General features: G+C 35.3%; 1 protein-coding gene across 1 annotated transcript in view; it reads right to left on the bottom strand.

Annotated features, from left to right (window-relative positions):
- Positions 1-395: 395 nt before the first annotated feature.
- The window catches only part of LOC138318423 (tetratricopeptide repeat protein 13-like), a 33,519-nt gene continuing 18,999 nt past the window's right edge, over positions 396-14,915 (bottom strand). Inside the window, exons 19-24 of the mRNA XM_069260759.1 lie at positions 13,025-13,140; positions 12,416-12,548; positions 4,333-4,412; positions 2,521-2,599; positions 2,121-2,200; positions 396-1,640 (exon numbers count right to left, since the gene is read on the bottom strand). Of these exons, the coding sequence (XP_069116860.1) occupies positions 1,538-1,640; positions 2,121-2,200; positions 2,521-2,599; positions 4,333-4,412; positions 12,416-12,548; positions 13,025-13,140 (591 nt within the window). The 3' untranslated portion in view covers positions 396-1,537. The remainder of the gene's footprint in view (positions 1,641-2,120; positions 2,201-2,520; positions 2,600-4,332; positions 4,413-12,415; positions 12,549-13,024; positions 13,141-14,915) is intronic.

The raw sequence follows: 14,915 nt of genomic DNA, 5'->3' as shown, positions 1-14,915 counted from the left end.
CAAATTTGGTTACAATCCATGCAGAACTCTAGGACAAGTAGCGATTTATAGGATTTACCTCTATTTCCCCTATTGGGCCCCGCCCCTCCTGCCCCCGGGGGGTCAGAGCCAAAATTTATACAAGTTCTGTTCCCCTTCCCCCAAGGATGTTTCTGGCCAAATTTGGTTACAATCCATGCAGAACTCTAGGACAAGTAGCGATTTATAGGATTTACCTCTATTTCCCCTATTGGGCCCCGCCCCTCCTGCCCCCTGGGGGGGTCAGAGCCAAAATTTATACAAGTTCTGTTCCCCCTCCCCAAGGATGTTTCTGGCTAAAATTTGGTTACAATCCATGCAGAACTCTATGACAAGTAGCGATTTAAAGGAAATGTTGACGGACGGACGACGACGGACGGACGGACGGACGGACGGACGGACGGACGGACGGACGGACGGACGGACGGACGGACGACGGATGCTGCGCCATAACATAAGCTCACCGGCCCTTCGGGCCAGGTGAGCTAAAAAATATGAAATTATGGATTATTTGGCAAGAAAAGAAAAGTTTAAGTCGATAACGAACTAATGCCTCGCTTTTTGAGACCATGGGACAAAATATTCATCTATTATGTTCCATAGTAACCAATATTAAAGCATGTGATGACATCTATCTATCATGAACAAAATTGAACCAAAAACTAAGGAATCATTGGTCCGTGTAAAGTGATGCATGCACATCTACATATGTTTCCAAAACTTGTTTTCAATGAATTTGACATCAGTACTATAAAAGCAGTCTGGTCAATTTTTTCAATAATAAACATGGTTGTGGTGATCTGGTTACCATGGCAAACAAAAATTTGGCAAACTAAATTCTTCCTGCACATCCGCATGTAATCGCCAATGTTGCTACCAATTCATAATAAAGTTTCATTTAATTTCGTTAAGTATTTCAGAAGGGAGTGTCGGAGAAAATGGACGAACAGATAGACATGATTGAAGCTGATTTGTTGCAAGGTAAAGGATGTATAGAAACTCCACCACCGACCAGAAGTCAGTACCTTACAACTACCATACATAGATTTTAAATTTACTACCAAAAGATGGAGGGCTAGTGGTAATGATTATGAAATTTTCTACATTTCGTGTAAGCAAAAACATCCAAACAGCTTAATTGTTTTTCAACACTTCTTCCTATATTTGCTATCTTATTTTCTGTCAAAACCATGTCAATAGTATCCCTCTCTATATTCAAATCTTAAAAAAAAATATAAGTTAAAAGAAAAGCAAACTAAAACAGTAACTTTTTTAACGGGCAAACAAAGAAATTCTTTCTTCATATCTTACATTGTAATACTCAGTAGATTTCAATACCATGGAAAAAAGTAGATAAATCATGGACAATTAAATATACACACAAACAAACAATCATTTAAAGAAAAAGATATAGTCATCAAGTTAACAAATGAATCATTCACTGCAAAAATCAACAAATAACATTTAATATTAACAAACAGTGCTGGGAATCAGTCAAAAAATAGGTTAATTTTGTTAACTACTGACAGATATCTGTGTTAATATTCAAAACTTCAATCACGCTCCTCGTGGTAGGGAAGGCCTCATATACCTTTGGCATCAATGAGGTAGGAATATTTAATCTGAAAGGAAGGTCAGAATTCAAAGTCAAAAGAATATTTAATCTGACAGGAAGGTCAGAGTTGAAGGTAGAAAAATATTTAATCTGAGAAGAACGTCAAAATTCAAGGTCAAAAGAATATTTAAACCGACAGGAAGGTCAGAATTCACTATAGCATCACATAAACCATACCCATATAAGTGAAGTTATTACATGGTTGTGTTTACTTCCAGTTTACGTTTAGATTTATTTTTGTTTACCATCCTAACAATAACTAGGACATGCCAGATTTAGGTGGAGGAAAGCCAGAGAACCTGGAAACATTCAACATCTGGTCGGTACCTGGCCACTGTCCAATATCGGTTTTGAACTGACAACCCAGAGGTGAAGGGCTAGTAGAAATAAGTCTGAACATCTTATACCACTTGACTGACTTCAAATTATCAATGAATGGCTGTTTATTAAAATTCATTGCCATTTTCTGCAAAAGTAACAATCTTACCTTTTAATATTCATCCATTGTTTGGACATGAGTATAAAAACATCCGGTGCTCCTGACAACATGGCTTCCATCTCTAGTAACTGTAAGTAGATATTAGATTTTAATTTATAGTGTCTTACAAAAATAACTTTCCTATAAGTATAAACAAAGCAGCTAGTTTTTAAGTACTATATTAATTACTGTAGCAACTAGTTTGCATTGTTTTGTCATTTTTATATCGAAAATTCTGTAATTTACAGAATATCGTAATTACAATATAGGATGATTTTCAAATTTTACGTAACTTGTTTTGAACTAGACAAATTAAGAAAAATACAATTTATTTAATGCATAATTCTTTATTAGATCTATAATAATCTAAGAGAAATAACAGTGACATTGACCTATTATATGCACTGACCTTGCCATTAGGCATCTTGCCCGTGACCTGCCTACCGATGGACATGATCACCCCTAGAGCCACGGAGTAGGCTACAGCACTGTAATGTAAGAGCATGTCAACAATAATCAATGAGCTCTCAGAGAGCTGCTGGGCTAGTATAATTACAAAGAAAACACAGGATCTGTAGCTTTAATCCTCAGGTGACATGCAGCTTTAGTTAAACAAATGTTTTGGTAAAAAAACACGAGTACATTGACTTTATTTATCAATTTAGGACATATGAACCAGTGTGGACAGAGAAAGCACCTTCATGGAGATTTCATTTGGAGGTATTTAGCAAAGGCACACATTAATCTTGTGTTACAATCTGAATTTTACTGCACTATTGTTGAATTAGTTAAGTGTTTCCTGTCATACCCACAAAGCTTACTCAACTATCCTCCAGATTTCCCCTAAAGAGATCTGTAATCTGTCAATTATCAAAGCATTGCATGTTGAATTAGGACAAAAAAAATTAAAACGGATATGATGTTTCCAATTCACAGTAATATCAATCTTAGTGAGATTTAATTTTCAGAAGAAATTTTAGCAAAAAGCAATTCCAGAGTAAAGAGGCACTAATTCAAAAATGAAAAGTTGCAAAAAGCTGCAACTGGAAATTTTATTAACATACCAAAGGAAGGAAACCATTTTATCTAAAATATAATGTTACTTAATACAATAGCCATATATTTTTGCGAGAGATTATTTCATGATTTCACAATTTTTTTCATATTAAGTGAAAAGTACGAATTTTGTTCATCCAAGAAAATAAACAGCTATACAGCATATCATTAAGTCCAAAAGAATACCAGAATTGCATCTATGAAGCCAGTATTTGATGATGACATACCTGTATGTGTGTGAGAAAGAGACAGAAAGTCATTAAATCCCAACACCTTATATGGATGTGAAAATGTTCCCTGGACACATTAGGTATATGTATCAACAGACAAGTTCTTAACTAACTGGGAAATATCACCAACGCATATTGTTAAAATGTTTATCAACGAAACATAAGAAGTGATCATAATGTATTGCCACTGACAACAACAGATCATAATTAGACTTTTTTAAATGCATTTGTAAAGAATATTAATTAGTATTGAACTGTGATTGGCAGCAGATCTTACCACTTGCTAGCAATGAGGTAAATCTATTGCTTGCTCACTAAATAACAACATTTGGGGAAAATCACCATTTTTTTTACATATAAAGTCAAACCTGTCTATAAAGACCGTCCAAAGGACCAAGGAAAAATGGTCTTATAGTCAATTGGTCTTTATACACAGGTCGAACTGTGTTGAAACTGACCGATAAGGGCCCTGAGAAAGCGGTCTTATTTTCAGGTGGACTCTATACAGAGGTGGTCGCTAAATTAGGTTTGACTGTACATAATCTGAATTTATATCTTAGTCCATTAAACCAAACACTCAGACTACAAAATACATCACTTTTATATAGCTAGGACTGTTATATATTTCTAGAGCTTCTACAGTTTATTTTAAGTTGGGGAAAAACTTTTATTGTAGGTATTTTCATAACTAAAGCTTGAAGCTCTAGGAGGAGAAAGACATTTAACTGGAAATGCTATTTATTTCATATACCTTTCATCAAGTATATGCATAATCAGTCAAATCTGGCATGATTAGAAAGGAATCTTTTTATATTATTTTGATAGAAGCAATTATAAATAAGATAGCCTTAGGGAACTTTCAGTAGTAAACTACATATTCATGAAAGGGTAAAAGATACAATTTCTATAGATTCTAAAATCCCTAGTATACTAACCTTGATCCTCGTGACAATGGCATCAAGTTGTAGAAATAATAGGCCAAAGTAAGGATAATGTTCAGCACAGAGTCGACATCCTGAAACACATAGACAATTATGTAATTAGTCATTAGTTATTTTATTTCAATCATAGGCTCTAATTAACTCATTAACCCCTGCAGACACATTTTCGGCCTTCTAAATCAAAGACTAGACCAGTCCATTATAAAATTTCAGTGGTGAATGAGTTAGCATCTACAGTCATTTAAGGCACATGACAGACTCTTAAGGTGGAGGACAATACAATAGTTACACCTTACAATGAAGCTGTAAACACATAAAACTTGGCACTGTGTAAAATGAAATACTTGATGTGTATACACTTCCCTGTAACATGAAATACTTGATGTGTAGACACTTCCCTTGTTTTTGTGGTTGGTATATATATATGTCCATGTCAGGTAACAATTTTATTTGAAATTATAGCACACTTCAGGTTTAATTGTTATTTCTATACAAACACATATTTACTAAATTAAACTTGGACTGTTTTCCCTAAAGAGAGGTTGAGAATATTTGTAAAGTATGACATGAGGGACTAAATGTCACTTTTAATTAACAGAATAAGTTAAGCTTGGTTTAAGTTGTTTTTTTATTTCCACAGCACTGATCATCATGTTCAGATAATTGTGCCAGATCAGCCAACAGTCAGAATGGTTTTTCCTCAGTGTTGCTACCAACCATGTCAATTGTTTTCCTAAGCCTACAGTCTCAGGCAAGGTTCACAATCACATGGTCGGTACCAACATCTCGGTGAAAACAATCCTGACTGTTGACTGATAAGGCATGAAGCTGTGAACTGTTGTAGGTTAGAAGATAGTGATCCTAGCCCTCACAACAACTCCTCCTAGAGACAGTGCTATCACTTTTACTTCCTGAATAAATGACAGAAAATAGTTTCAGGGGTTCTGAAGCAATATAAGTCCAAATTGTCATAAAGAAAAGGAGATTAGGGAAGCCAAACAACAGCATATTTTCATAAATATCTTATTTTCTTATTGTTTGAAACTGTTACAAAACAGAGGGTAGGGTCCCGTAAATGCATTTCTTACAGTATTAAAAGGATAATAGTAAATAAACCCTAGATTCATACTTCACATCCCAAAGATATGTGCAAAAAACTTGCTGACAAGTTCACCGATTTTGCTAAGATGAGTGATCAGGTGCTAAAGAAATCAATAAGTCAACAAGACGTCAAACATTACCATAATGTTATAGACACGATAATTGAGAGCGCCTGCTATCAGTCTGGTGCGGATTACAGCGAGCTGATGGTATTACATAACACAACGACACTGCACTGTAACTTCATTGTTAGGGATGTAAACAGGTTTTATAGTGCACAGATTGAGTCTGCCTCGGAATCAGAGACGAGACTTGTTTACTTTATTACATGTATACTTTTATGGTTTAGGAATTGAAACAACAATGTGGTGGAATACAAGCAAAATTTTGAATCTCTCACTTATAAGGATGCAACAGATAAAATATATATTTACAAATTTCAGAGAAGTTGTTAAAGCAGCATGGCTAAATTACTTTTTATTTAGACATATGCCCCTCAGGTTACCAGGCGGTCAGCCCAATTATTTGAAAGGAGATGCAGAAAAGTCTGCAGTACCTGGAGAAAATCTGAAGTCAGTACCTGTAAACTGCGCCATTTTGAACATCATAACCACTCGACCATTATAACTACACTGACCCTCTATACAACAGAGGACACCCTGCCTGTTATCTAGGTAATGTGATTAAGACATATATTTAAGGATAAGCCTGAGTGATCTGACAGAACACCAATATATGTCTGTCCTTTATCAGAAGATGTCTGGCAAGTGACTGGTGAAGCTACAGGAGTGATACATGTTGATAATCCATCTAATATGTTAAGATCAGCCTGACCCCAATTTAAAAGCTTCATAATTAGTTCCTGAAACCATGAATGATGTATTATTTTCAATATAAAGAATTAAGGATACTCTGATAGTGGTTTATATAAATACAATAAAATATTGTGCTTAAAAACAATGTATACACATCAACACCTGGAACTAGACATGTGATTACGACACCAGCCCTAAAGACTGCTGTGAATCTGTCTTCACTGACTTCCTGGCTGTCATTTCCCCCCATTTTATCAGTTCAGATCTATAAGATTGTATAATTTTTATCATTTTGTTTATGGCTAGCCTGTTTCCGCATTGGTGTATTCCTTTCCTGTAGCAGTGTTAAATATCAGCTCGTCTAGCCTCGTGGGTTTCATTTTTTTTCTCTTTTTTTTTTCTTAAATATTTCCCTTCACTGTGGTAAGTTTAATCTTATTTTAGATCACTCGGGCATTGTTGTTTGTTATATTATAATTATTAATTAGATAAATACTAATTAGAAATATTTTAGCTAACTTAAAATCATTTAAATATTTATCGACCTCAAAATTATTTTAGTCCATTAGACATTTGAAATAGAGTGTCCCAGTCCACCACGTGGTGCATCATGCCTTGCCATTTCTTTGGTGTCAGGTGAAACTGTCTAGTGCATACATTCAAGATTTACGGAGGATGTGGAAAGATATCAAATGTATTATAACTTTTGTAACTCCTGGTACACTTGAGTTTGTACTGTAAGATATTTTATGTATACCTAGCACAAGAGGTTCAATGGTTACTGTACACTTTGAGTAGTAACAAGTACTCCGAATCACTTTGAGGGAGGGTACTATACCGGATATACTTTTGTAACTCCTATCACATGATGTGTGACACGACGGTAAAAAAAACAAATACCTAATAATTTTGTCAGGACTCCTATCACATGTCTATCTGTGGTATCTTACCGAGGTAACTTTGTTAACTCCTGTGACATGAGTGTGGTACTTAACAGTAACTTTTGTAACTCCTTCACATAAGTGTGGTACTTACGTAAATTTTGTAACTCATGTCACATAAGTGTGATACTAAAAGGAACTTTTGTAACTCCTGTCACATGAATGTGTGGTACTAACCATAACCTTTGTAACTCCTATCACATGAGTGTGGTACTGTAACTTTTGTAACTCCTATCACATGAGTGTGGTACTGTAACTTTTGTAACTCCTATCACATGAGTGTGGTACTTAACTTTGTAACTCCTTCACATGAGTACTGTAACTTTTGTAACTCCTATCACATGAGTGTGGTACTTAAGTAACTTTTGTAACTCCTATCACATGAGTGTGGTACTTAAGTAACTTTTGTAACTCCTGTCACATGAGTGTGGTACTGTAACTTTTGTAACTCCTATCACATGAGTGTGGTACTGTAACTTTTGTAACTCCTATCACATGAGTGTGGTACTTAAGGTAACTTTTGTAACTCCTATCACATGAGTGGTACTAGTAACTTTTGTAACTCCTGGATGTGGTACTTAAGTACTTTTGTAACTCCTATCACATGAGTGTGGTACTAACTAACTTTTGTAACTCCTATCACATGAGTGTGGTACTGTAACTTTTGTAACTCCTATCACATGAGTGTGGTAACTTAAGTAACTTTTTGTAACTCCTATCACATGAGTGTTGGTACTTACGTAACTTTTGTAACTCCTATCACATGAGTGTGGTACTTACGTAACTTTTGTAACTCCTATCACATGAGTGTGGTACTTACCGTAACTTTTGTAACTCCTATCCTGTCACATGAGTGTGGTACTTACCGTAACTTTTGTAACTCCTATCACATGAGTGTGGTACTTACCGTAACTTTTGTAACTCCTATCACATGAGTGTGGTACTTACCGTAACTTTTGTAACTCCTATCACATGAGTGTGGTACTTACCGTAACTTTTGTAACTCCTGTCACATGAGTGTGGTACTTACCGTAACTTTTGTAACTCCTATCACATGAGTGTGGTACTTACCGTAACTTTTGTAACTCCTGTCACATGAGTGTGGTACTTACAGTAACTTTTGTAACTCCTATCACATGAGTGTGGTACTTACGTAACTTTTGTAACTCCTATCACATGAGTGTGGTACTGTAACTTTTGTAACTCCTGTCACATGAGTGTGGTAACTTACCTTAAATGAGTGTTAAAATTTTGTAACTCCTGTCACATGAGTGTGGTACTTACCGTAACTTTTGTAACTCCTACAACATGAGTGTGGTACTTAACTGTAACTTTTGTAACTCCTATCACATGAGTTTGGTACTTAACGTAACTTTTGTAACTCCTATCACATGAGTGTGGTACTAACCGTAACTTTTGTAACTCCTATCACATGAGTGTGGTACTGTAACTTTTGTAACTCCTATCACATGAGTGTGGTACTAACCGTAACTTTTGTAACTCCTATCACATGAGTGTGGTACTAACCATAACCTTTGTAACTCCTATCACATGAGTGTGGTACTGTAACTTTTGTAACTCCTATCACATGAGTGTGGTACTTAAGGTAACTTTTGTAACTCCTATCACATGAGTGTGGTACTTAAGGTAACTTTTGTAACTCCTATCACATGAGTGTGGTACTTACGTAACTTTTGTAACTCCTATCACATGAGTGTGGTACTTAAGGTAACTTTTGTAACTCCTATCACATGAGTGTGGTACTTACCGTAACTTTTGTAACTCCTATCACATGAGTGTGGTACTTAAGGTAACTTTTGTAACTCCTGTCACATGAGTGTGGTACTTAAGGTAACTTTTGTAACTCCTATCACATGAGTGTGGTACTTAAGGTAACTTTTGTAACTCCTATCACATGAGTGTGGTACTTAAGGTAACTTTTGTAACTCCTATCACATGAGTGTGGTACTTAAGGTAACTTTTGTAACTCCTAACTCACATGAGTGTGGTACTTACTGTAACTTTTGTAACTCCTATCACATGAGTGTGGTACTTAAGGTAAAACTTTTGTAACTCCTATCACATGAGTGTGGTACTTAAGGTAAACTTTTGTAACTCCTATCACATGAGTGTGGTACTTAAGGTAACTTTTGTAACTCCTATCACATGAGTGTGGTACTTAAGGTAACTTTTGTAACTCCTGTCACATGAGTGTGGTACTTAAGGTAACTTTTGTAACTCCTATCACATGAGTGTGGTACTTAAGGTAACTTTTGTAACTCCTATCACATGAGTGTGGTACTTACTGTAACTTTTGTAACTCCTATCACATGAGTGTGGTACTTAAGGTAACTTTTGTAACTCCTATCACATGAGTGTGGTACTTAAGGTAACTTTTGTAACTCCTGTCACATGAGTGTGGTACTTAAGGTAACTTTTGTAACTCCTATCACATGAGTGTGGTACTTACCAGGTAACTTTTGTAACTAACCTCCTCACATGAGTGTGGTACTTCTAAGTAACTTTTGTAACTCCTGTCACATGAGTGTGGTACTTAAGGTAACTTTTGTAACTCCTATCACATGAGTGTGGTACTTAAGGAACTTTTGTAACTCCTATCACATGAGTGTGGTACTTAAGTAACTTTTGTAACTCCTATCACATGAGTGTGGTGGTACTTACTGTAACTTTTGTAACTCCTGTCACATGAGTTGTGGTACTTAGTAACTTTTGTAACTCCTATCACATGAGTGTGGTACTAACCGTAACTTTGTAACTCCTGTCACATGAGTGTGGTACTTAACTTTTGTAAACTCCTATCACATGAGTGTGGTACTTACCGGTAACTTTTGTAACTCCTATCACATGAGTGTGGTACTTACTGGTAACTTTTGTAACTCCTATCACATGAGTGTGGTACTTAAGTAACTTTTGTAACTCCTATCACATGAGTGTGGTACTTACCGTAACTTTTGTGACTCTTATCACATGAGTTTGGTACTGTAACTTTTGTAACTCCTATCACATGAGTGTGGTACTGAAGGTAACTTTTGTAACTCCTATCACATGAGTGTGGTTTGGTACTTAAGGTAACTTTTGTAACTCCTATCACATGAGTGTGGTACTTAAGGTAACTTTTGTAACTCCTATCACATGAGTGTGGTACTTAAGGTAACTTTTGTAACTCCTATCACATGAGTGTGGTACTTAAGGTAACTTTTGTAACTCCTGTCACAAAAGTGTGGTACTTAAGGTAACTTTTGTAACTCCTATCACATGAGTGTGGTACTTACCGTAACTTTTGTAACTCCTATCACATGAGTGTGGTACTGAAACTTTTGTAACTCCTGTCACATGAGTGTGGTACTTACCGTAACTTTTGTAAACTCCTATCACATGAGTGTGGTACTTACGGTAACTTTTGTAACTCCTATCACATGAGTGTGGTACTTACTGTAAACTTTTGTAACTCCTGTCACATGAGTGTGGTACTGTAAACTTTTGTAACTCCTATCACATGAGTGTGGTACTTACCGTAACTTTTGTAACTCCTGTCACATGAGTGTGGTACTTACTGTAACTTCTATCACATGAGTGTGGTACTTACCGTAACTTTTGTAACTCCTATCACATGAGTGTGGTGCTTACTGTTACTTTTGCAACTCCTGTCACATGAGTTTGGTACTGTAACTTTTGTAACTCCTATCACATGAGTGTGGTACTTACCGTAACTTTTGTAACTCCTATCACATGAGTGTGGTACTGTAACGTAACTTTGTAACTCCTATCACATGAGTGTGGTACTTACCTGTAACTTTTGCAACTCCTATCTACATGAGTGTGGTACTGTAACTTTTGTAACTCCTATCACATGAGTGTGGTACTTATAATAACTTTGTAACTCCTGTCACATGAGTGTGGTACTTAGTAACTTTTGTAACTCCTATCACATGAGTGTGGTACTTAAGGTAACTTTTGTAACTCCTATCACATGAGTGTGGTACTTAAGGTAACTTTTGTAACTCCTATCACATGAGTGTGGTACTTACCGTAACTTTTGTAACTCCTATCACATGAGTGTGGTACTTACCGTAACTTTTGTAACTCCTATCACATGAGTGTGGTACTGTAACTTTTGTAACTCCTATCACATGAGTGTGGTACTTACCGTAACTTTTGTAACTCCTATCACATGAGTGTGGTACTTACCGTAACTTTTGTAACTCCTATCACATGAGTGTGGTACTTACCGTAACTTTTGTAACTCTCTATCACATGAGTGTGGTACTTACCGTAACTTTTGTAACTCCTATCACATGAGTGTGGTACTTAAGGTAACTTTTGTAACTCCTATCACATGATTGTGGTACTAATAACTTTGTAACTCCTATCACATGAGTTGTGGTACTTACCGTAACTTTTGTAACTCCTGTCACATGAGTGTGGTACTTACCGTAACTTTTGTAACTCCTATCACATGAGTGTGGTACTTACCGTAACTTTTGTAACTCCTATCACATGAGTGTGGTACTTACCGTAACTTTTGTAACTCCTATCACATGAGTGTGGTACTTACCGTAACTTTTGTAACTCCTATCACATGAGTGTGGTACTTACCGTAACTTTTGTAACTCCTATCACATGAGTGTGGTACTTACTGTTACTTTTGTAACTCCTGTCACATGAGTTTGGGTACTGTAACTTTTGTAACTCCTATCACATGAGTGTGGTACTTACCGTAACTTTTGTAACTCCTATCACATGAGTGTGGTACTTACCGTAACTTTTGTAACTCCTATCACATGAGTGTGGTACTTACCGTAACTTTTGTAACTCCTATCACATGAGTGTGGTACTTAAGGTAACTTTTGTAACTCCTGTCACATGAGTTTGGTACTTAAGGTAACTTTTGTAACTCCTGTCACATGACTGTGGTACTGTAACTTTTGTAACTCCTATCACATGAGTGTGGTACTTACTGTAACTTTTGTAACTCCTATCACATGAGTGTGGTACTGTAACTTTTGTAACTCCTATCACATGAGTGTGGTACTTACCGTAACTTTTGTAACTCCTATCACATGAGTGTGGTACTTACTGTAACTTTTGTAACTCCTATCACATGAGTTTGGTACTGTAACTTTTGTAACTCCTATCACATGAGTGTGGTACTTAACAGTGTAACTTTTGTAACTCCTATCACATGAGTGTGGTACTTACCGTAACTTTTGTAACTCCTGTCCTCTTGATTTCTTCCTGTAGCTGATTAAACACAGAGTCCAGTTCAGCATGGTATGCCATTGTCCTTTCATGTCTATTTATCACATTCATGGAAAATAAAACTTTATGATTTCTGAAAACAGAAGAATCAACAATTAATGATAAAGAAAAACTAATTAAATAATAGATGAACCTCATTAAATTCAACCCCCCCCCCCGTTAAGTTTAATCACTGTAAATGTACTTATTTTGGTGAAATCAAATTTTAGTCCAAATCTGAAACAAAGTAAATTATGATTTATTATAGCAGATATAAATTAGCACTATTCTGTGGTTCAATACAGGAATTCGGAAATACATTTTACAATATTTAGAACTGAACATGAATTAGCGCTTCAAAGACTGTGCCAAAAGCGCATATATAGAGCTACCGCTGAAATAAGTTTGATGCAGTAAATTATAATTCAAAGATATTGTTTAATGAACTAATCTGCTAGTTCTGACCAAACTTTCACTATATGTTTAAGTATACTAACTGAAAGACTCAGATATCATTTTGACTGTAAATCTTTTCATTACTATAATGTTTCCTTGTGATTGTTTACTTACATATCTCTAGTGAGAACAAGCATGGACCCGTCTAGTCTATCTTCCTCCTTATTGTCCCGTCTACTACTGGGTACTTGTGTGGCCACCAGAAACCCCTGCTGGTTTATCTGTCTCTTCTGCAACATATATCAGACGTCAGCATTTTCAATATCAATTTCAATGGTACATTTTGTACACTAATGTCTCCTTTCAAAAGACTTCAAAATTATGAGTTTGGTTTTTTCTCTATTAAAATTTATATCGGTCATAAGGGTTATTTAAAAATATGACAGGTTTGAGGTAGGGGTTGGGGGTTAAGGGGGCGGCAGGGATTGGGTGGGGGCGGCAGGGCGGGGGTGGGGGGGGGGGGGTGGTGTACTGGTAGATAAAACATTGACCCCTGGTCACTAACTGACAACTACCCCAAAACAGTTTCCAGTGGTGGAGGGCTTGTGATAGGACTGATCGCATGTAACCAGCACTATAACCACGCCTTATGCTCACAAACACATGTGTACATATGTTATAGCATACACAATACCAAATGCAAGGTCACATGTGGTACCCTGATGGTTTGATTGACAGCTGGCGATCCATCAATTAATATAGGGACATATTAACCTCTTGGCTACCATATCATGGCCTAATATTTACTTTTTGCCACAGCGATTCCCATTACTCTAATAATAATCGTGATCTGCATTATGAGCCAATAAATGCAGCCTAGACTTGGTGTAGTAATATCTACATAAATGAATGGGAGTCTTGCTTACTAATACAATGTTAGTCCGCGTGGGAAAATTGACATTGTAGTTGAATGAACCAGTTGGGTTATGAAACTTATAAAAAAATCTTTAAAATGTCTGGATAATTGAAAGTAAACTGAATAGCTATTAAAAAACATTGAAGTTTTGTTATCTTTTCAATTTTTTATAGGGACTATTTTTTTATCACATTGAACTTGGCTGTTGAGGTCAAATGGCTGAAGCGGGAAATTCAAATGTTCACTTGCATTTAAATTATGATTTACTTTGAACTAGAAAATAAAATGTAAATATAAAAATTAAAGGATTGTTAGATTGCATTTATTGGCGATATACATGCAATCTGGGTGGCAGATAAATATTCATAACGAGCGCTATTCTATTTATCTGCACCCAGATTGCATTTATATCTTCAATACATGCAATCTAACAATCCTTTAATTGTTAAATAAAAAATCTCATTTGGAAAATCAGTTGCCTTCATGATTATCAGTTATTCTAGAGGAAGAGGAATAACTCTTGTTTTAACATTTACAGGAATCAAATTTACCAGGTAAAATTTATAAAAAACATTTACAGGAATAATATTTACCAGGTAAAATTTATATAAAACATTTACAGGAATAATATTTACCAGGTAAAATTTATATAAAACATTTACAGGAATAATATTTACCAGGTAAAATTTGTATAAAACATTTACAGGAATAATATTTACCAGGTAAAATTTATATAAAACATTTATAAAATTTAGATAAAACATTTACAGGAATAATATTTACCAGGTAAAATTTACATTTACAGGAATAAATTTACCAGGTAATATTTAAAAAAACATTTACAGGAATCAAATTTACCAGGTAAAATTTATATAAAAAAAATTTACAGGAATAATATTTACCAGGTAAAATTTATAAAAAACATTTACAGGAATAATATTTACCAGGTAAAATTTATAAAAAAACATTTACAGGAATAATATTTACCAGGTAAAATTTATAAAAAACATTTACAGGAATAATATTTACCAGGTAAAATTTATATAAAACATTTACAGGAATAATATTTACCAGGTAAAATTTATATAAAACATTTACAGGAATCAAATTTACCAGGTAAAATTATATAAAGCATTTACAGGAATTATA

The sequence above is a fragment of the Argopecten irradians genome, chromosome 3, assembly GCF_041381155.1.
Source record: "Argopecten irradians isolate NY chromosome 3, Ai_NY, whole genome shotgun sequence".
In the NCBI taxonomy this organism is placed as follows: Eukaryota; Metazoa; Mollusca; class Bivalvia; order Pectinida; family Pectinidae; genus Argopecten; species Argopecten irradians.
The sequence above is the reverse complement of the archived record's forward strand: the minus strand, read 5'-3'. Positions and strand labels throughout refer to the sequence as shown.